Source organism: Pan troglodytes, chromosome 6 (genome assembly GCF_028858775.2).
Source record: "Pan troglodytes isolate AG18354 chromosome 6, NHGRI_mPanTro3-v2.0_pri, whole genome shotgun sequence".
Lineage (NCBI taxonomy): Eukaryota > Metazoa > Chordata > Mammalia > Primates > Hominidae > Pan > Pan troglodytes.
The window spans coordinates 144,204,599-144,226,119 of record NC_072404.2 but is presented as its reverse complement, the minus strand read 5'-3'; the positions used below and the strand labels follow the sequence as shown (position 1 = coordinate 144,226,119).

Here is a 21,521-nt window from a genome sequence, read left to right as displayed (position 1 = left end):
CACACGTGTCCTTTCCAGCACCCAACCCGTCTGGAGAGAAGCAAGAATATGACTTTAATTTAACATCAACAATGACACTGTGTAACAGCACAGGGAAGAGGTAGTGGAGGGAGATGGTCAGGCTTCCTGTTCCTTAACCAGCTTTGATTTTAACAGCAGAGCCCCAGCAACCTAGAAGCGCCTCACCTAGCCTCTTAATGGAGTGGGAAGGAGCAGGGAATTGGAAATCAGAGGCTCAAAAAGTAAAGAAGGCTGATGGCAAGCCTGGGGAGAGGCCTGGAAACGAGGGAAGGGCTGAGGGCTATGAGGAGTCCCCTAGCGCAGGTCTTCGGCAGTGAACATGCCCCTGGCCCTGCGCAGGATGGAGTCCTTGGCGGCGTCATATGGGTGCTCCTTGGAGGGGATCTCCAGGACAGCGGGGATGGACTGCTGGTGGGCGTCCAGGGCATGCCGCACCATCTCTGCGATGTACTGGTTGATGAGGATGATGCCAATGTCATCCCGGTTTAGAAATTGCCTGTGGGGAGAGATGAGAAGGGAGTCCAGGACAGCTCTGGGGGCTGCCGTCTCTCCTACCCAGGCAGCCCTCTCCGAGTTGTTGGGCTGGGCTGTGGAGGGGAATGAGCATGACCCAGAGGGCACAGAGGACAAGGGGAAAGGCTGCCACGCTCAACCCTCTGTCAACCCTATCTAGAATCAATTTCATCCCAAAGCGGGGGGTCACGCTGATTAGGGTTGGCTTCTACAACACGGCCCGGAAGGCTTCCAAGTGAACTGGTAATGAAGATTGATTAGGGTGCACACTGGTGTATTCAATATGCAGTGATGTGTCAGAAAGGGGAAGGATAAGATTATATGTATGCAGATCCCTTTTTATGTGCAGATACTGAAGGCCAGCTGTGATGGCTCACGCCTGTAATCCCAGCACTTTGGGAGGCTGAGGCAGGTGGATCGCTTGAACCCAGGAGTTTGAGACCAGAATGGGCCACACAGTGAGACCCCCATCTCCTTCTCTCTCTCTCTATCTATATATACACACACAAAAAAATGGCTGGATGTGGCGGATCTATCTATCTATCTATATATATACACACACAAAAAAAATGGCTGGATGTGGCGGCATGTGCCAGCTACTTGGGAAGCTGTAGTCCCAGCTATTTAGGAAGCTGAGGTGGGAGAATCACTTGAGCCTGGGAAGTCGAGGCCGCAGTGAGCTGCGATCACGCCACTGCAATCCAGCCTGGGTGACAGGAGTGAGACCCTGTCTCAGAAAAAAAAAAAAAAAAAAAAAGACACATTAACTTTTAAAAAGAAAACAAATTATTTAAAAATAGGGCTGATGAGACCACTGAAGGCCTCAAGGTCTATGCTGATGAGGGCGGTGGAGGGGTCAGAGGGAAACTTTGGCATGAACCAAGATCACAAGCTAGGAAGAGGACACCTTGATGAAGGAATCACACTTTCTGCACAAAAAGAACCTGGCCTTGTGCTCCTTCTCTCCTGTGGTCACCCACCCATTCATTTGTTTATTTTATTTTTATTTTTTTGAGACAGGGTCTCCCTCTGTCGCCCAGGCTGGAGTGCAGTGGTGGATCTCGGCTCACTGCAGTCTCCACCTCCCAGGTTCAAGCAATTCTCCTTCCTCAGCCTCCTGATTTGTTGGGATTACAGGCACCCGCCACCACGCCTGGCTAATTTTTGTATTTTTAGTAGAAATGGGGTTTCACCATATTGGTCAGGCTAGTCTCAAACTCCCGAGCTCAGGTGATCCACCCGCCTCGGCCTCCAAAACTGTTGGGATTACAGGCGTGAGCCACTGCACCCAGACTCATTCGTTTATTTACTGATTAAAAATTACCTACTGAGCACCCACCCCCTGCCAGTCACTGGGTTAGATTTGATCTCTGAGGTCCCTTTTGGTTGGAAACATAAAAAATTCTTGAAGTAAAATTTGTCCTTCTCCCATGATAACTTGGGTCACTTTACCAGACAGCTTAGAGATCGGCAGATAACAGCCTCCCAGGTCAGGGACTACCTAATACACCAGGCAGCAGGAACCAGTCTCAGCCAGCAGCCCTGGGCTGGACTGTTTGGGGGAAACAGGTGAGTGGTTTATTCCTGAGACTTGGTACAGGGGCCCTGGAGAAGGGGTGAGGAATAAAATAGGAGGCTGGTATCCTTAATTCCAGTCACCAGGACCCCTGGTGGATTAAAAGCATGTCTGCACCCACACTCTGACCTAAGGCAGGCAGTGAGGGCTTGAGTGCAAGGTCTTAGCAGAAGGCTCTCACAGTCCCGACATTTCTGCCTACTGTGCTCAAGACTACAAGGAAATTCCGAGGCCGCCTGAGGAGACCTGCAAAGAGTGTGTACCTGGCTTACCGGAGGCAGAAAGGGTTGGGATTGGGTTCAAATTCTAGCTCTGCCTCTGCCGACTCGTAACTTTAGTGTGTGCCTTACCCTCTCCGAGCTTTAGTTTTCTCACCTGTGAGTAGGACAAAAATCATCCCTGCCTTACGGGACGATGGTGAGCCTCTAAAGGAGGAGAAAGCAGAACAAAGTCCAAGCCCACTGTCTAGGCTGTCACGAGCTCTGTTCCCCTTCTTTCATGACACACGATCATGTGAGGTGGGGGGGCTCGTGGACCTGATACAGCTTCTGTCCCACCGAGCCCCAAACGGGAACTTGGGGCGCGGAGGCCTCCGCTCCGGAAGGGCGGAAGGACTTTCAGGATCGTCCCCTCACCCCCGTCCGGGCAGCCTCCAGCCTCGCCCCGCACTCCACCGAGCAGCAGAAGGGCCCGTTCAGGCCTCGCGCGGTACCGTACCGGAAAGTGTCTTCGATCTCATTGATGGTTGTATCCTTCTCCACCACCAGGAAATTGGGATGGCGGTTCTTGTTAAGCTCCCCTATGCCGCCCAGCAGGAAACCAGTCACCGTGTCCTCGTCTCCGATCACTGCGATGAGCTTACCCCTCCCCGCCATCCCTGCAGCCGGGCAGAGCTCACCCTAGAGCACCAGAAGCCACTGAAACCCCGCCTCCGCCGCACGGCGCCCCGTCGGCCTCAACCCCCACCCTTCGAGCATGCGCAGTCCTCCCAGCCGCATTCCGGGACATGCGCATTAACAGCAACACGGCCTCCATGTGAATACGCCTGCGCCGTAAAGACAGGCCCGAACCAGGGGACTACGATTCCCAGAAGACCGCGCGGCACCACGTCCTTCGCGGGCATTCATTCGTTCATTCACTCGTTCCTTGGTTCATTCGTTCAACAAGCGCTTTGGACCTGACGCTGTTAGACGCCGAGACCCCAGAGAAGAGACGCAGTTACTCATCTCAAGGGCAGGATCTGGGTCTTTATCGTGTATGTATGTGTGTAACTATGACACATAGTTCACAAGTAACACACGTTTGTTCAGTTAAAGGAATGCAAAAGTTAATGATGATACTGCCTAGTGAGGTGGAAAGTCAAGGGAACAGGCGACTACAAAGCTGTGTGTTAATGGTTAGAATGTGAAAAGTATATGGAAGCACACATCCATGGCAACTAACCCATGGAGAGAGGGGGCGTCCAAAGAACCCTTCCCCAAGAAGCTTGCTTCAGATCTAAGCTGAGACCTGAAGGACCTGCAGGATGAAGGGGCTAGAAGTGAGGACAAGACGGTGTTCTAGGCAGAGGAACAGCATGTGCAAAGGCGTACTGACTAGAGAGCGTAGGGCCTTCAAGGAAAGTTAAATAATTGGTAAGGCCAGGCATGGTGGCTCACGCCACGCCTGTAATCCCAGCACTTTGGGAGGCTGAGGCAGGTGGATCACCTGAGGTCAGGAGTTTGAGACCAGCCTGGCCAACATGGCGAAAACCCGTCTCTACTAAAAATACAAAAAATTAGCCGGGCGTGGTTGTGGGCGCCTGTAGTCCCAGCTACTCGAGAGGCTGAGGCAGGAGAATTGCTTCAACCCGGGAAGCGGAGGTTGCAGTGAGCCGAGATTGTGCCATTGCACTCCAGCCCGGGTGACAGAGCGAGACTCTGTCTCAAAAAAAAAAAAAAAAAAAGAAAAAAAATTAGCCAGGCGTGGTGGTGCACACTTATAGTTCCAGGTACTCGAGAGGCTGAGGCAGCAGGGCTTGCTCAGGAGTTCAAGGTTACAGTGAGCTATGATCACGGCACTGCACTTAAACCTGAGCAGCAGAGCGAGACCCTGTCTAAAAAAAAAAGGATCTGCAGGCTGGGCGCGGTGGCTCACGCCTGTAATCCCAGCACTTTGGGAGGCTGAGGCGGGTGGATCACCTGAAGTCAGGAGTTTGAGACCAGTCTGACCAACATGGTGAAATCCCGTCTCCACTAAAAATACAAAAAAAATTAGCCCAGTGAGGTGGTGTGTGCCTGTAGTCCCAGCTACTCGGGAGGCTGAGGCAGGACAATTGCTTGAACCCGGGCAAGGGAGGTTGCGGTGTGCTGAGATGGCGCCACTGCACTCCAGCCTAGGTGACAGAGTGAGACTCTGTCTTAAAAAAAAAAAAAAAAAAAGATCTGGAAGTTATCCTGAGGACAGTTATCCTGAAGCTGCTGAGGGATTTCAAGTAAGAGAGTGCTATCGCCAAACTTACGTTTTAGAGCTGTCACTCACTGTGACTGTGCTGTGTGCAGAGGCGAAACTGAGGGAGGAGAAACCAAATTGGGAGGCCATTGTGAGAGATAATGGTGGCCAGGACTCAGGTGGTGATAATGGGAAACGCAGAGAAGTAGGTAGAGCCGAGAGATATTTAGATATTTAGGACAAAACTGGTTTCAGAGTGGATGTGTTTGGGGAGTGAGGTAGAGAGAGAGACCTGGGTGATTTCCAGGTTTCTGGCCTGTGCAGCACATGGATGGGAGTAACATTGCCAAGAAAGTGACCTCTGTAAGATGAGCAGGCTGAAGGGGAAGGAGCCACTCTTTCCTCCTCCCTTTTAACAAACCAGCACTCCCGGTGTCTGGCATGGGGTTTGTGAGTTTGGAGTGCTTGAGACGTGCCCGTGGTCTGGTCTAGCGATTGTATGTGTGATAAGCTTGGGATTCGGGCACACCTGGGTTTCAATCTGTGCCCCACTACTTAAAGGTACGGTTTCAGACTCATCACTGAAATTCCCAGGGCCTTGGTTTCTTCAGATGGTAGTAGCCCCCCCTCGTAGGGCTGTTATGAGGATTAATGAGGAAGGGCCTGTAAGGCTCAGCACCCAGGGCCACACTGTGGCTGGCTGGAAGCAGGCAGGCTGGAGGTCTGTGAGCTTATCAGCCACACACAGGTGGAGGCAGCCGAAGCTGAGGGGGAAATTAGCACATCTAGGGGTGAGGGTGAGGGTGAGGGGGGCAGAGAGTGAGGATGGGTGTGTGGGAGGGTGTGAGGGAAGAGGGAGGAAGCACAGAGCCTGGTGAGAGAGGTGGGGAGATCAGGGATTAGGAGTTGGGGACTCGTGGGTTTTTCTGCCAAGCCCACCACCATGTGCTGAAATGCCCAGGTGGGTCTAGATTGTGGGATCAGTTGAATGAAAGACTTCTTTTCCCTGCTGCAGCTACTCAGCTGCTCATTTATTCATTCATACCCATTTACTCACTCATTCACACCCAGGGCCAGGGAGCTCCATCTGGTGAGGAGCCGTGGATACATGGCCACAGCTCAGGGTCGTAACTACAACTAGAGATGTGTCCCAGGGCAGTTTGGGAGCTGGGGGCACTGATCCAGGAGGGGTAGGGAGGGGTCCAGGAAAACTTCCTGTTGGCCAGGAAGATGAAGAGGGTGGGGAGGCAAGGGTGTTTCCGGGCAAGGGCCCAAATTACAGCATGGGTGCCCAGAGGTAATGAAGGGGGGTTGGAGGTGGAGGGTACAATGGAGAGTGGGCTTGCTGCCCAACTCATATGGCTGGGGAGGCTGCTGTCTGAACCTGGGGGGCCTTGGAGACCTTGTCAGGAAGAGGAGACTTTACTCTGGAGCAGGAGGGAGTCACAGATGGCCCTAAACCAGAGAGGGGCATATACTATCTTTAAAGTGACCCCCCCGCCAAGCTGCAGCATGGAGGGGAGGTTGGAGGGAGCTGGCCAGGGCAGGGCTGGTGCAGGAGTTCAGGAGGGAGGCCCTGTGCAAGCTTAGTGCTGGAAAGGGGCATGAAACAGGCCAAGTTGATTCAGGAACTGACTAGGGGGAAGGTGCTGAGTCTGCAGGTGGTTCTGCCTGCCTGCTGGTTGAGGAATATTCCTGTTTGAGTCAGTGCTCACTGTTTTAAAGTCTTAATTTGAAAAACATCCTTGAGGTCAGGCTGAACTGAAACTGGCCTCCCAGGGGTCCTGGGGCAGTACTGTAGAACACAGTATCCACACCCTGTACTTTCCACGAACCCTCCCGCTGGGACCCCTTCCCACATCCCCGAGCCCCCACCCCCGGTTCTTTCAAGCACTCTGCCAACATCCCAGACCTCACTTCTGCCCCAGGACCTTTCCCTCGACTTGGGTCAATCTTCCAGGGAACAGCCAGGCCGCCTCTGCCTCCCCAGGGCCCGGTTTTTCGTGTGGCAGGCCAGAGGGCAGCCAGCCACACAGAGCACACCCCCAAGGAACAGCCAAGCCTCTGCGACAGCCGCACTTTATTTGGAGTTTTCCACCTAAGCAGCTCCCAGCTGAGCTGCATGACATGTGCAAAAGTCCCCTAGAAAGCTGGGCCTCGCAGTGTGTAAAAAAGGCCCCCCATGGGGCAGAGCCGTGCAACCATTTTAAAAAAAGAGACAGTGAGAGAGAAATCAGGCCCCCTGGGAGCCTGGCTTGGGTGGAGTGCACATCGCTCGGGCCGGTCCATGTGCCAGGCCACTCCTGCTGGTTCAGGGGCTGTTTTCTTCTCTGATTGTGCTTTCCTTTCCAAGTCCTTAAAACTCTGGGGTTGTAGCCACCAGAGAGACCAGACCAAGTCCTCAGGGGCAGGAGGGTATCTGGCCGGCAGTGCAGTTTGAGGGTGACCTCACACACAGACACCCACAACACAAGGCTCCCCCACTGCTCAGCCCCGCCAGAAAACTCAGGGCTTCCCTGGCCTCGCAGCCCACTCGTCAGCCCCTTGTGTCCCAGCCTCTGCCCCTGAGCCTGGCTCCAGTCTGCCCTCATGTCACATTCCCAGGGAGGGACACTGTCCTGACACAGACAAGGTCCTCCAACCCCTGGGGCGCGGTGGGGTGGGGAGGCTGGGCCTTCACTTCACCCCCAAGGCAGGTGTTTGTAGTGTCTGATTCTGTGCGTGTGTCTGGGTGTGGCACATTTGTGTGTGTGTGTGTGTGTAATGTGTGTGTGGCTGGAGGTGGGGGCTGAGGCTGGGGAGGCACTTTTGGGATTCAAGGGACCTTGACTTTGAAGGGGCTTCCAGGGACACTTTCGTCACCCCACTTGACAATGAGGATGTAGTCCCCTTTCTCCTTGACAGTGTAGGTGACATTGTACACCCGGTTCCCCATGTGCTTCACGTACACCTCCTCACAGGGGGTCTTGGGGCCGTGCACGCCCACCATCATCATGTTGGTGCCTGGAGAGGGAGGCAGAGGGACAGGCTCACACCAGGGAGTCCCCTACTGTGACCCACACCCTGCTCCCCGACAGCTTCTTGCTCACACCCCGGGAGACGCCCTCCCCCCGCCACCTGCCTGCTTTGCTGCAGTCCACGGTGAAGGAGTTCTTCTGGCCCACGAAGGCCTGGGACAGCCCAGGGCCCCGAGTCACCACCTTGCTGGCATCTGAGGAGAACTTGGGGATGGAGCTGTAGCTGGAGCCCCGGCTTGAGGAGGACTTGGTCACAGTCTCCACCAGAACCGTGGATGTTTCGTGAAGGCTGTGGCCTCCGGACAGCCTCGGACCTGAGGGGTGGGTGGAGGGGGCACAAACCTAGTCAGAAGGGCTTCCTGTTCTTCCCCAGGCAGGGGACCCTTGGCCAGCACTGCCACTCTGTGGGACTCACTGCCTGCATTTGAGGCTCCCCCTCAAATTCCTCCAAGGGCCACTCTAGGAGCACAGCCTCATTCCCAGCCAGGGCCCTGAGCTGCCAGCTCCAATTGGTGCTCCACCCTAGGGCTGGGGCCTCAGATGCTGCGTCCCTCATCCTTGCAGGCTTTGTCTGGGAACTCAGGCTAACTCACAGGGTAAGAGCCACTTTACAAAGGAACACCCACCCAACTCATCCTACAGACAGCCTCAAGAGGGGAAGCTTGCTCAATACCAACTGTGTCTTCTTGGAGCGGAGGAATATGGGAAGCCAGGAGGGAAGAAAGTGGTGCTAGAGCCTGAGGAGCCAGCGCAGGCCAGAGCTGAAGGAGTGAGGGGCCACGATGGAGAGGAAGAATGGCATTTTTACATGATCATGCCTGACTCCACAGAACGTGTACTGTGTAGAGCCAGGCCCACCTCTAGCCCTGGTAAACTGACCATGATGTCTGGGGGCAGACTATGGCCTAGATGTGCGTGGCCACCGGAGCCCTCCAGGCTGGGCTGGGCTGCAGGCTGGGTGGACCTCCCCCAAACTGGCACTCACCAGTGACCTTGGCCTTAAAGGGGCTGCCCACGATGTGCTGGGGGCCACCGTACTTGATGGCAATGAGGTAGTTGCCAGGGGCCATGGGAGTGTAAGTGACCACATGGCCCTCAGGACACTCCCGACAGTCCAGCTGCACCTTGGAGGGGCCATCAATGGTGACAGACAAGGCCCCCGAGCCGGCATTCAGGGTGTTCACGATGAACTCTGATGACACACCTGGGGGCCAGAGGTAGCAAGGCTGAGGGCAGGAAGGGCTTGTGGCCCAAGAGGGACTGGGCCCCAGCTCCCTGGACAGCCTCTGTGGGGACTCCTGGCTTAGGAAGCAGGGCCCCTACCTCTGGAGCAAAGCAGCACCAGACTAGTGGCCAAGCACCCCCAGAAGTCACCCTGTTCCCCAGCTCCAGGCACTTACCGGTAGTGCCTCCCTCGAGCCCAGGACCGTAGGCTGACACCAAGCCTGGGTCCCCAGCCTGGCTCTGCTCCCCAACGCGGATCTTGAAGGGACTTCCAGGGATGTGGGCACCATTGAACTTGACATCGATGGAGTGGACGCCATTCTCGTGGGGGATGAAGCGGATGGTGTGCTTGTCTGTGGATAAAGGGTTGGTGGCTTAGCCTCCATCCTTCCCCTCCCCAGAAGGCCCCAGCCTGGAAGGGAGTTGGCAGGGGCAGGGCCAGCTCACCACTGTCCAGCTCAGAGACGTAGCACTCCTCCACAGCCCCCGAGGGTGTGTGCACCCGGGCATCAATCACGCCCCGGGCACCGTTCAGCTGCACGGCAAAGGACGCTGGCTGGTTCACCTTGAGCCCCGTCTCCTGCAAAGGCCACGGAGGATGCTCAGACTCCTGGGAGGCCGGGGCTGGAGCAGTCTTCTCTGAAGCCCCACACGGTGCTCACTGTAAGCCCAGCCCAAAGGCTGCCGCCACCCCATGCCCAGCCTGGCCCCTGCCTGCCAGCCCAGCCTGGGAGCAGGAGGAGCCAGGGTCCGGTATGCAGCCCTATGTGTGCACCTGCTATCCTAGCTGTGCTTGGTGTGTGGGAGATGACAGACGATGTGCCCTGTCCTGGCTGAGGAAGGAAGGGCCCCACTCTGTGTGAGGCAGGCTGAGGGCGGAGGGCAAGTGCCTGATGGGCTGTGTGGGCTGAGGGTGCCAGAGAGCTCTGAGGTAGGAAGCTGAGTTTCACTGGCCTGGCCTGGGAGAGCTTCCTGGAGAAGGTGGATCAACAGGGAGGACCAGAAGAAGCACAGAAGGGCTCTGGGGGAGGGATTGGAGCCTGCATCGGGGAGCCCAGTTCAGGAGTGGGAGGAGGAGATGCACAAGGACTCTGGATGGGCTAATGTGACCACCCTGAGGGGCAGCCAGGAGGCGCGTGGGAGAAGGAGGTGGGGTGAAGCCCATTCTGTGCGCCTTATGCAGAAGCTCCTTTACAATGTGTCCCCTGGACACCTGGCCCCCTGGTTTGCATGTTTCAGTGTGACTTGCTGAAAGCCTTCCTTGCACATGTCCGCTGTGACAGAATGAAAGGAACATACCACATCTCTAGAAGTCAGCAGCAAGAGAAAGCAAGCCAGGCCCCCAGTGGCCTGAAGAGGATGCAGCCCAGGCTCTGCAGCCCATAGGCATTCCCTTTAGAGGAGCCTCTCACACCCTCTGTGCAAACTGGTTTACTCTTAGTTTGTATAGATTTTATACTCTCATTCTTATAAATGTTGTCATCTAGCATTCTTACAACAGAAGGTGGAACAAACTGTAACAAGAAATGGCAGGTGGCAGTAGGACAGGCAGACACACCCTGAGAAAGGCAGAACGAGGCGTGGCATGCCTGAGTGCACGGGCAAGCCCCCAGGGTGGGAGCCCACCGTCCCCAAGGGCCCTGCCTCGTGCCTTATGAGAAGGGACTCCTAACTGGCCCTTCCAAGGTCACTGCTAAATCCCTGGCCCCATGGACCTGCTGTCCTCAACTCCTGCCCATCTCTCAGATAGCAGAAACCCTCCACCCCCACCCTGGGCACAAACCTGGAGGCTGGTGACAGTGAGACGGCGAGCGTCATCCGAGAGGGAGGCCACAGGCACCACAAAGGGGCTGTCTGGGATGTGCTCATCATTGAACTTGATGGAGACCTCATAGTCACCTGGGGAGAGAGACCAGTCAGCACAGGTTCCGGGATGGAGGTTGGCAGGGCGGGAGCCTCCCCACCCTGGCCTTATCCCAGGAAAGGCTCTGTGGTCAGTGCTCAGATCTGGAGGCAGACACATGTTTCTGAGGGTGTGGGGTAGAGGGAGACGGGGCAGAGGAAGAGCAGGGGGCTCCGGGGAGGGGAGTTCTGTGGCCCCAAGCATCTCCTGCCTGGCCAGTGGGCAGAAACCCAGTCTGGAAGGTCAGGCAGGCCCAGCCCCACTGCCAGTGTGGACGCCCACCTGGTTCCTGGACGACATAGGAGACGCCGCAGGAGCCATCTTTGCGATCCTCAAATGCAATCTCCGCTTTGCTAGGACCCTCCACAGCAATGGACAGGCCCCCAGCGCCAGCCTCCCGGGTCCAGATGCTGAACTCGGCTGGGGACAGGCAAGGTAGGGGACTTCAGCATCATCGCCCCTCACACTGGCTGCCCTGACTTCATCCCCACTCCTGGCCACCTGCCCCTTACCTGGCACGCCGGCCACACCTCGCTCCAGCCCTGTGCCTCCGGCCCGCACCTTGTGGGCACCACCTTCACCCAGCGGCCCCACAGTGAACTGAAAGGGGCTGCCGGGCACGTGCTGGCCACGGTACTTGACAGCGACCGTATGGGGCCCCATCTCCTGGGGCACAAAGCGCACGCTGTAGGCGCTGTCCTCGCCCTCGACGATCTCTGCGGCTTCCATCTTGCCCGATGGGCTGGTCACCTGTGCAGTCATGTCCTGAGAGCTGGCCTCACCTGCAGGGTTTGGGGGATGTCAGGGCAACACTGGGATTCCTCCTAGCCCTGGCCCTTCCCTCCCCCATCAGTTAAACCTCCTCCTCTGCTCAGACCCGCCCTGGCCTTCGGGGCCAGTCTGCCAGCATCAAGCCTGGTCCGCAGCACCCTCCCATCCCGCCGTGAGGACCCGGCCGGCCCAGTGCGCGGTGCTCACCCTCCTGCTGCCGGGTGATGCTGCCGAAGGATCCCAGGCGCTCCCGGCCCAGGAAGTCCCCAAACACAGCAGGGAAGGGGTCCCCGCCGACCTGGGTGGACTCCTCCACCCGCACCTCGCGCTTTGTCTCCCCGCCCCGCGTCTTGCTGATCTCCGTGCGCTCCGTGCGGGTGTAGGTGTGGCTGCTGCGTGTGAAGGTGCGTGTCAGGCGCTCCTGGGCAGACACCATCTGGAACCAGTTTCCTGTGTGGTCAAGGGAGCCAGGGTGAGGGAGGGAAGCGAGGGGTGAGGAAGCAGGGTGGAGGCCCGACAGGTGGGCTCTGGCCCGGGCCAGCCCTCTCCCACCACCCGCCCCACCCAGGGTCCTCCAGGCTTCTACCCGGGATCTTGAGGTTGAGGTCACAGGTGCTGCCAATGGTGGCGATGGAAGGTGCCTGTCTCCGCCGGGTGATGCTCTCCTTCATGCGGCCCTCGCCGGTCACCTTCACAGTGAAGGGGCTTCCTGAAGTGGGGACAAAGGGTGGGTCAGGAATCTCAGAGCCCCAGCCTCCTGGCCTCCCTGTCTCTCGCCACCGACCTCTGCCCAGAGCCGTACCAGGCACGTGCTTGTCAGCAAACTTGATGTTGATGATGTAGGTGCCGGGCTCGGTGGGGCAGTAGGTGACTTTGCATGTCCCGTCCTCCATGTCCTCACAGTTGATGTCCACCTTGCTTGGGCCTTCAATACTCAGCCCCAAGCCCCCATAACCTGGGGGAAAGCAAGGAACACATCTCCCTCAGTCCTAGGCTGGCCAAGCCACAATGCTTTCCTCTCCCCAGACTGCAGGCTCCACCCAGAATGGGCACCGATGTGTGTAGTGACCACTAACAAAAATGGCTCAGTGGGAGGAGCGGGGGCACCACGGGACAGGCGGTCTGGAAAATTCCCTAAGGTAAGCCTCTTGGATTCCAGTGAGCAAGGGAGGGACAGAAACTCAGGACAGCTGAGCTTTCTCTTAAAAGGGAGAGAACTGATGCGGGGCCATTCACTTTCCCGCAAGGGGCCCCAGAATGCGAATCCTGACGCAGACTGGTCAGGAAGTTTCAGGGAGGAGAGAGTGCGGCCAAGGGGGTGCTGGGCAGGACGAGGACAAGTGCCTGTGGGAGGCACCCGCTGGAATGGGGGCTCTCTGGGGCAGGAGGTACCTGCATTGCGAGTGTCCACGATGAACTCTGCCACCTGGAACGTGTGTCCCTCGGAAAGGCCCTTGCCCCAGACCCGCACCTTGCTGGCGTCCCCGATCTCAGATGGCCCCACCAGGATCTTGAAGGGGCTGTTGGTGACGTGCTTGCCACTCTTGCGCACGCTCACCACGTGCTCCCCGACCTCCTTGGGGGTGAAGGAGATCCCTGTGGAAAGTGGGTGTTAGGCAGAGCATCCTGTGGGCCCCGACCCCTGAGGTCCCCGTGAGGCCCCACGCTCACCAATGTGCCGGTTGGGCAGGCGCTTCAGCAGGCAGGGCTCCTCGTTGCCCGAGGGGGCACGGATGCTGGCGGTCAGCTGGCTCAGATCACTCTCGGTGATCTTCAGTGACACGTCCGTGGAGGTGCCCACATTCAGCTGTGAGGTCCTCATGGAGTCATCACCTGGTGGGGGAGTTGGGGCATCAGGCTGCTGTGACTCCAGGCAGGCCCTGCCCTCACAGGGCTCAGGAACCCTCCTGAGCAGCCCCTGCTGGACTCAACAGACATGGGGGGCCACTCCCAGGTGCACGGAGGCCCAAGGCCTGGAAAGTGCAGTCTGCACTCACATGTGAGCTGGCAGAGACTCAGAGGGGCCTGTACCCCAATTCCACTGTGGCTGCCTCAGTCCTTGTGGGCTAAATCCCTAAAGAAAACCTCCTGCATTTTAACCCTGAGTCACATGATGTTGTGATAACAAAACACTAGACTGGACCGCCCAGACCCCTTCCTCGCTGTGTGGCTGTAATCATGTTGCTTGGCCTCTCTGGGACAGGGGTTCCTTATCTATCAAAAGGATTATCCGTGCCCTAACTTCTTAAGAGTGACTTCATGCTGGGCGTGGTGGCTCACATCTGTAATCCCAGCACTTTGGGAGGCCGAGGCAGGTGGATCACAAGGTCAGGAGATCGAGACCATCCTGGCTAACACGGTGAAACCCTGTCTCTACTAAAAATACAAAAAATAGCTGGGCATGGTGGCAGGCGCCTGGAGTCCCAGCTACTTGGGAGGCTGAGGCAGAAGAATGGCGTGAACCCGGGAGGCGGAGGTTGCAGTGAGCCGAGATTGTGCCACTGTACTCCAGCCTGGGTGACAGAGCAAGACTCCGTCTCAAAAACAAAAACAAAACAAATGACTTCAAAGACTAAATGAGGCAACGTGTTTTCAGGCACAAGGGGTGGCTGACTGCTTCTTAGCTGCTGTGGAGAACAAAGTGTTTTTACATTTATCAAAATATGACCCCTCACACCTCGAAGGGCCTCTGCCCTAATGTCACGAGTGACTTGAACGGGCTGGGTTTGCACATGAGTGCACTGTATGCGGTGTGTGTGTCTCATGGGCTGCACATGCCCATACACCCGCCTCACCTGTGATCTTGGCTGTGAAGGGGCTCCCCGGGATGTGCTTGTCATCGAAGCGCACGATGATGCTGTAGTCTCCAGGCGCGGTCGGCAGATAGGACACGGTGCAGGTGCCATCCTTGTTGTCCTTACAGGTGATCTCTGCCTTGGATGGGCCCTCCACGGCCAGTGACAGACCCCCTGTAGGTGGAGGTGTGGCCAAGATCAGAGGTCCTGCCCTCACCCCTGCCCCTGGCGAGTCTCCACCCCAGCCTGCGACCTGCAGCTCCCTCACCTTCTCCAGCATCTTTGGTGACAATAGTGAAGGTGGCTGGCTTGTTGACCATGCCATGGCTCAGGCCTGGCCCATAGGCACTGACATGGCGGCTGTTGATGGCATCCACATAGAACTGTAAGGGGCTCCCTGGGGATACAGAGAAAAAGGGGGCTGGGTCAGCATCAGGGATTATCTGAGCCCACCTTGGCCCCAGCACCTTCCAGCAGCCTCCCTGCCAACCCCCTCCGTCTGTGCCGTAGGGACCTGGCTGGTGGAGGTCTGCTTCCCACCAGGGTATAAGCCTCCCTGGGGCCTCGCCTGGTGTCTGCACACAGCGGGTGCTCAATAAATATTTGTTGAAAGAAGGAAGGCAGGACTGAAGCTGCGGCCTGCTCCTCTCACCCAAGCCCCAGCCCAGCCCAGCTCCCAACTCACCAGGGATGTGGTTGCCGTCATACTTGATCCCCATCTGGTGCAGGCCTTTCTCGGTGGGTGCATACCTCACCGTGATGGTGCCGTCCTTGTTGTCGGTGATGTTGGGCCGTGCCGTCTTCCCCGAGGGCATCCGCACCTCTCCTGCAGGGCAGACACAGTTACGTGGAGACCCTGGTTTCCCCCACTGCAACCTCCCTGCTGTCCCAGGCCTGGTCCTGAGTGCTTCTGCTGCCACCCGAGAGGCCAGGCATCAAGAGACAGCCTGTGGCAGTGGCCTGAGCCCTGAACTGGGGACAGATGGCTTGCACCTGAGTTCTGGCTCTGCCCAACTTGCTGTGTGACCCTGGGTAGAGCTCACTTCCTCTCTCTGGGCCTTGGTTTTCATCATTAAGACACAGGACTGGGCCTGGAAGAGGGTTTCTCCCCTCAGCCCTCATGCCTGGGGGCCACAGGGCAGTACCTGTGAGCTCCCCTTTCTGCACCGCGAAGGGGATGACCAGGTTGAAGGGCCTCAGCATGGACTCCATTGGCTCCACAGGCACCACTGGCTCCTCTGTGGCCTGCAGCAGGTGAGAGGGAACAGTCAGTGACTGGGGAAGGCCCAGGAGTTTGGCCCATGCTATGACTGAAGCTGGAGAGTGAGGAAAGAACAAGGTAGTTAATCGTGAAACCAGCGTGGCAGGAGAGGTGTGTCAGCTGCAAGAGAAGGAGTGCTGTGCCCAAGTGGGGTTCCATCTGCCCAGCCTAACTCTTGCCTGCTCCCCGAGAGGCCCCCAGACCATGTCCCCACCCTGGCTGCAGAGGAGTAGAGAGAAGAAATGAAGAAAGGGGAGGAGGAGGAGGACATCGCCTGGTGGGAGGCGCAGTACCCAGTGTGTGGGGCGGGCGCCGGGCCGGGGAGGAGCGTAGGGCTGGCGCAGCTGTGGCACTTCAGAGGGCTCCTCCTCGTGCGGCAGGGGGTCACACGCCTGGGGAGGCAAGGCACGGGGGCACAGGGTGTGGCAGCCTCACAGGCCTAGGGGCTGACTCAGAGAATGGCCCAGGAACCTGAAATGCTGGGTGGTAACTTGGGTGTTCATCCTCCTGCAGGGCAGCCTCTGGGGAGATGGAGCTGGGGATGGTGGAGAGCACAGCGGGTTCCTCCAGAGAGAGCTGACAGCACTGGGCAGGGGGCAGGGCCATGCTCTCCTCCCACTTCGGGGGGGCTGTGGGGAAAGTTAAGCCTCCATCCTGGAGCACTCTGGCCCCAGGAGCCCTCAGAGAAGTGGGATTCCTTGGGGACAGTTATCTGGGATCCCTGCTGCTGCTAAAAGGGCCAGGCCCCCCTCCCCAGCCATCTAGTCTTGCTGTGGCTACAGAACTTACCAGCACGTGGAAGGGGCTGTTGGGGATGTGCTCGCCCCCGAAGCGGATGGTGATGACGTACTTGCCCGGCTCGGGCGCTGTGTAGTAGATGTCAAAGGTACCGTCATGGTTCTCAACCACATCCACATCGAGCTCTGCCCCATCCGGCGTGGACACCGTGCATGTCACCTTCCCCTCACCGGCTGCCTTGGCATCCACCGTGATCACCGTCTCCTGCCCAATCTGGATCCGGGGGCCCAGGCAGGCACCTGCCATGCGGGAGATCCTGCTCAGGGAGCTGGTGGGCTGGAGCCAGCCCTCTCTGTTCCCGCTGCCCACCCCCTACTGCCAACCACCCTGGCCCACAGCAAGAAGAGGAGAGAAAGGGCACTCACCCAGGCCATGGCCTCCAATGGACACTGGAAAGAGAGAAGAGTGTGAGGCCAGGTGGTGCTCAACGCGGGCTGGGGCATTGGGCGGGGGTGAGGGAGGGAGGGGCCAGGGCTAGGGCATGTGTGCTCTCTGACCAGCAGACCCCTGGGGACCAGGCCAGGGTTCTGGAGAGGCTTTGAGGGGCTGGGTGGTGAGCAGGGCACGGGCAGCGGGTGGGCACCCACCTGTGACGAGGCACTTGCTGGCATCCCCAGTGGGCAGAGCATGGATGCGGAAGGGCGAGTAGGGGATCTCGTCACCACCATACTTGATGGTGATGGTGTACCGGCCGCTTATGTCCGGCAGGTAGGACACGGTGTATGTGCCATCCCCATTGTCCCGGATGTTGGCCTTCTTGGGCTTACCCTCGGGGTCCTGAGGGAGAAGCAGAGGTCAAGGCCCGCCTGTGCCTGGAGCATGACCTGGGGGGTGGGATGCGCAGAGACTCACCAAGATCTGGACAGTGAGCAACCCCTCGCCCGCGTCCCGTGCGTCAATGGTGAACTCCACAGGCAGGCTGGCAGGGATGCCAGAGGCGTTGAGGCCTGGGCCGCTGGCCCGCACCTTGCTGGCATCATGAGCTGGGAGGACCTTGATCTTGAAGGGGCTTGAGGAGCAGAAGGGATAAACCGTTGGCCGGGGGGCATGGACGGGGCGGTGGGGGGTGATCTCATCTTGAGCCAGAGTCCTCCCCATAGACATGGGCAGGAGGGAGGACTGTGGGGCAGGGAGGAGGAACCAGTTCCCAGAAGCCGATGACATTCCGTGTCTGGGGGTGGGGGCACTCTGGGACTCCCTCGACAGAGCCAGGGTACGTCTCCATTCCCCAGGAAGGTGCTGTGGGAGGGTCCAGGAGGAGGCCCTGGCCCAGGCCTCCTGCACTCTTCCTAAGGCGCTAGGTTTGCCGTAAAAGCTCCTGGGGCAGGAAAGCCTCACAGCAGAGAGCCCCGGCGAAGAGCGGGATGGGGTGGCGAGACTGGACGAGGCTGAGAGCCGGGAGAGGCTCTCCAGGGGACTCCAGCAGTGATCCTGAGTGCTACCCCAGCAGGAGCACCCCAGAGCTCAGCCGCAGCACAGGAGCCCAGGGCTGGTCCTCACCTGCGTGGCACCTCCTGGTCAGCATACTTGACGGCTACCGTGTAGGGCCCGTCAGTGGCTGGGGTGTAGTGGACAGTGTGGGTGCCATCTCCATTGTCCCGCACCTCCACAGGCTCGGCCACACCTAGGCAAGGGGCACAGGGTCAGCAGAGCCTCCGGGTGTCCCGCCCCACCTCCCTCCTCCCTGCCCCGGCCATTCTATACCTGTGGGGCCCAGCACAGCCACCTGCAGGGGCGCCCGGCCAGCTTGACTGCAGTCCACTGTGAAGGTCTGAGGAACCCGGGCCCTGACACCAGCCCCCAGCCCTGGCCCTGAGCACTTCACCTTCCCAGGGTCCACCACATCCTTCACTGGCACGCGGAACGGGCTCCCTGTGAGGAGAAGGACATTAGACCCTGACCACCAGCCCTGATGGGTCCCCCTGATGCTGAGGAGCCTCGGAGGAGGAGGCCTTCCCTGCCTTTGAAATGCCCACAGGGAAGCCAGACCAACATGGGAAAATGGCTAGGAACTTGCTAAGAAAACACACACAAGAATAAATGAACTTGACTGCAGACTGAGGCTGGGCAAACCTCACTCATGTGGGTCCCAGGCCTGGAAGAGAAGGCCTTCCTAAATTAATAAAATGTGAAAATAAAATGTTTTCAAAAATGAAATGTATTTCTGACACTGTGGCTGAAATAATAAAAAGATGGGAAATTAGATAAGGGAAAAAATTTCCAATTTCAGCAGTCCCAAGTCATACAATATTTGAAGACATGACCTGCCCGGGCAGCTGGGCCTGCAGAGGGCAGGGGAGTTCTGCAGACGATGCGTGCAAGAAGGCCCAAGGCTGGCCTGAGCCGCCAAGAGGAGTGGGCTGTGTCTGAGTTTCTGGACACACAGTGAGTGGTGGACCTGCACAGCCAAGGTCTTGAGCTCCAGGCAAGGGGCTAGGAGGCCAGAGTGTGTTCCTGTGATTGACCAGGGGGTTTGTCACAGCAACCCTCATTGCCTGCCTCCTCCACGTCCTCCCTCTGGCCGGGCTCCGGCCCCAACCCACTCTAGGCTGTCCTCTCTATGAACATTCTTACCCAACTTCCTTCCAGTTTTCCCCTTGTGGGGCGAGCATCCTGCACCCTCCCTTGTCTTCCCTGAGACCCCGACCACTCTCTCTGCACACCTGGGATGGGCCGCCCCCCGAAGGTGATGTTGACGTCATAGTCTCCAGGAGTGAAGGGGATGTACTCCACGGTGCAGCTACCATCCTTGTTGTCCTTGCAGGACATCTTGGCTTCCGAGGGACCCTCGATGGCTAGGCCAAGGCCCCCGGTGCCCGCTCCCCTGAGAGATAACATCCCCCCATCAGCTTCATAAGACCAGTGAGTGAGGATGAGGGAGTAGCTGAATGGGGGGACAGGGAGGAAAGAGGGCAGGCCGCTGGGGACCCAGCTGAGGAGAAACGAGCTACAGGGGCCAATCTGGGGTCCTGGAGGGGGTCTGCTCCTGCCTCACCCCTGAGAGAGGATGGGGTGGGGCTGAGGCCCAGGCAGAGGGATGAGCGAGGAGGGCCAGGGGCTGGGAAAGGGTGGTCACAGATTTAGGCTAGCAAAGGGGGAGGATACCTGGTCTCCACAGTGAAGCGGTTGGCCTTGTTGACCAAGCCACCCTCCAGGCCTGGCCCGAAGGCTCGGACGCGGGTGGGATCACAGCCCTCGGTCACGCCCACTCGGAAGGGGCTCTTGGGCACAGCGACCTCATCATACAGGACCTCCACCAAATGCACGCCTGGAAGCCAGCCACGGGCATCAATCAGGGAGTGTGCGCCCCCACCACCCCTCCTGCCCCGAGGGCAATATCATCAGATCCCGGCCCTGCCCACTCGCCCAGCCCTGCCCACTAGCCTGGCCCACCGGCCCTCACCCTCCTCGTAGGCGGTGTACTGTACTCGGTAGGTGCCATCCCCATTGTCTGTCACATAGGTGTCTGTCTTGGCCCCCGAGGGGTTGAGCACGCGAGCCGTCACGTGGTTGCCGCCTGTGGCTGTTAGGGATCTTGCATCCACAGTGAACTCAGTGGTCACCTCCCGCAGGACACCTGGAGCCCAGGGGTGGCGTGTTCAGCAGGGGTGGGGGCAGCCTTCATACAGATGCTCCCTCTCCTCTCCCCCTCCTTTCCCTCTCCTCTCCCTCTCCTCTTCCCCTCCTCTTCCCCTCCTCTCACCCTCCTCTCCCCCTCCTCTCCCACTCCCCAACTCCCAGGCTGCTCCTCTAATCGGAGCCTGGGCCCCCACCCTCCCCTGCACCTCTGTGAGCTCCAGCCTCTGCCTTCACTCCCTTCTCCATGTAGTGACATTCTCTGTTCACTTGAGTCACCCACCAGGCTGTGGGCCTGGGTCTTGCATCCCTCTGCCATGCCCCATGCCTAGCCAGGGTCTGGCCCCTGGCAGATGGCCCATTCCCACTTACTGTCTTCTGACTCTTGTCATCCTCTACCCCAAAGCTTTCCCCGTGCCCCCCTCCAGAGCAGAGTTTTAGCTTTTTGGATCAGGGTACCCCTTAAGCACATGAAAGAAGAGATCTCTCCAGAAAAACGCCCAGAGGCAGGTGCAGTTTTGCCACAAGAGCAGAGGCCAATCTCCACCCCCGGTCTTCCCCTCCACTCCTTCTCTGGGGTTTCTGGGCCAGTAAGGACTCTGGGGCTGCTCCGAGAGCCCTCCCTTCACCCCAGGTTGCTCCTCCAGCTCTCAGCTCTTCTTCCCTCCCTCCCACGGACTACCCAGCTCCTGCACCTGCCACTTGACCTTTCTTGGCTCCTCCTGTCCACTCACCGTGTGGCTCAACACCAGGCCCTGAGACCTTGACGCCACTGGTATCGACCGCAGGCTGCACATGGACACGGGTGGGGAATTTGGGCACGGGATGCCCGCCATACTTGATGGTAATGGTGTAGGTGCCAGGGAAGGCGGGGCTGTAGGTGATGTGGTAGGTGCCATCCGCGTTGTTGTGGATCAGCACCTCGGCCTTGACCCCGGCGTCCGACAGGATCTCAATGGTCAGCTCCGCCTCGCCTGCCTCTGAGCAGTCCACAGTGAAGGTGGCTGCCTCACCGACCTTGCCGCGCTCCAGGCCCGGTCCACTGGCCCGCACCTTGCTCGGGTCAAACACAGGCCGAATGGTGGCTTTGAAGGGCGAACCAGGGATGTGGGCTTCAGCAAACAGGATGTTGATGGTGTACTCGCCAGGCTCCGTGGGCAGGTAGCTGACAGCACATGAGCCATCACCATTGTCCTGGCACTCGATCTTGGCCTCGCAGGGGCCCTCCACGGTCAGCCCCAGGCCACCTGTGCCAGCCCCCTTGGTGTCGATGGAGAATGGCGCGGGGGTGCCTACCAGTCCACCCTTGAGACCGGGGCCATAAGCACAGACCTAGGGGAAGAGGCAGGTGTGTGGGTTCCCTGCACCTGGCCTCCTCATCCCAGCCTTCATGGCCCCCACCCAACTCATCACCTCCAACTGTGGCTGCTACTGTGGACTGAGTGCTTATAACAATCCCAGGTGATGACATTGAGGCAGCGAGATGAAGCAATTTGCCCCAGTTAGTGGACCTGGGATTCAAGCCCAGGTGTGACTCCAAGGCCAGGCTCTTAATAGCTAAGTTGTCTCCAAGGCAGGTGGTGGGGTGGGGCTGGCCTCAGCCCCACACCCTTGGCTGTGCCCACTCCAGGCACAT

The 21,521-nt window shown here is 58.4% G+C and overlaps 2 protein-coding genes across 3 annotated transcripts in view; both read right to left on the bottom strand.

Annotated features, from left to right (window-relative positions):
- Positions 1-138: 138 nt before the first annotated feature.
- Positions 139-3,021, bottom strand: ATP6V1F (ATPase H+ transporting V1 subunit F). Its single transcript, NM_001252592.1, has 2 exons — positions 2,828-3,021; positions 139-517 (listed from the first exon to the last, which is right to left on the bottom strand). Exons 1-2 carry the CDS (start codon positions 2,983-2,985, stop codon positions 316-318), a joined length of 360 nt encoding a protein of 119 aa, NP_001239521.1. The 5' UTR covers positions 2,986-3,021; the 3' UTR covers positions 139-315.
- A 3,584-nt stretch (positions 3,022-6,605) lies between these two features.
- The window catches only part of FLNC (filamin C), a 28,883-nt gene continuing 13,967 nt past the window's right edge, over positions 6,606-21,521 (bottom strand). Inside the window, exons 21-48 of one of the 2 annotated variants that reach the window (XM_519364.7) lie at positions 20,620-21,217; positions 19,713-19,886; positions 19,415-19,577; positions 18,973-19,133; positions 18,014-18,181; positions 17,810-17,933; positions 17,162-17,318; positions 16,897-17,086; positions 16,675-16,698; positions 16,301-16,548; positions 15,805-15,903; positions 15,396-15,495; positions 14,936-15,076; positions 14,519-14,647; positions 14,251-14,424; positions 13,127-13,288; positions 12,848-13,051; positions 12,258-12,410; positions 12,042-12,164; positions 11,663-11,905; positions 11,197-11,466; positions 10,967-11,104; positions 10,565-10,680; positions 9,229-9,361; positions 8,958-9,134; positions 8,543-8,761; positions 7,662-7,871; positions 6,606-7,543 (exon numbers count right to left, since the gene is read on the bottom strand). In XM_519364.7, coding sequence (XP_519364.3) covers positions 7,356-7,543; positions 7,662-7,871; positions 8,543-8,761; positions 8,958-9,134; positions 9,229-9,361; positions 10,565-10,680; positions 10,967-11,104; positions 11,197-11,466; positions 11,663-11,905; positions 12,042-12,164; positions 12,258-12,410; positions 12,848-13,051; positions 13,127-13,288; positions 14,251-14,424; positions 14,519-14,647; positions 14,936-15,076; positions 15,396-15,495; positions 15,805-15,903; positions 16,301-16,548; positions 16,675-16,698; positions 16,897-17,086; positions 17,162-17,318; positions 17,810-17,933; positions 18,014-18,181; positions 18,973-19,133; positions 19,415-19,577; positions 19,713-19,886; positions 20,620-21,217 — 4,986 coding nt within the window. In that variant the 3' untranslated portion in view covers positions 6,606-7,355. The remainder of the gene's footprint in view (positions 7,544-7,661; positions 7,872-8,542; positions 8,762-8,957; positions 9,135-9,228; positions 9,362-10,564; positions 10,681-10,966; positions 11,105-11,196; positions 11,467-11,662; positions 11,906-12,041; positions 12,165-12,257; positions 12,411-12,847; positions 13,052-13,126; positions 13,289-14,250; positions 14,425-14,518; positions 14,648-14,935; positions 15,077-15,395; positions 15,496-15,804; positions 15,904-16,300; positions 16,549-16,674; positions 16,699-16,896; positions 17,087-17,161; positions 17,319-17,809; positions 17,934-18,013; positions 18,182-18,972; positions 19,134-19,414; positions 19,578-19,712; positions 19,887-20,619; positions 21,218-21,521) is intronic. The other variant, XM_003318778.5, reaches the window with a different exon arrangement.

Bases quoted from the DNA above. Each gene is read 5' to 3' on its own strand.
- ATP6V1F (NM_001252592.1), bottom strand. From the start codon at position 2,985: ATGGCGGGGAGGGGTAAGCTCATCGCAGTGATCGGAGACGAGGACACG. The intron at 518-2,827 runs GTACGGTACCGC...CTCTCCCCACAG, and splicing joins GAGATCGAAGACACTTTCCG to GCAATTTCTAAACCGGGATG.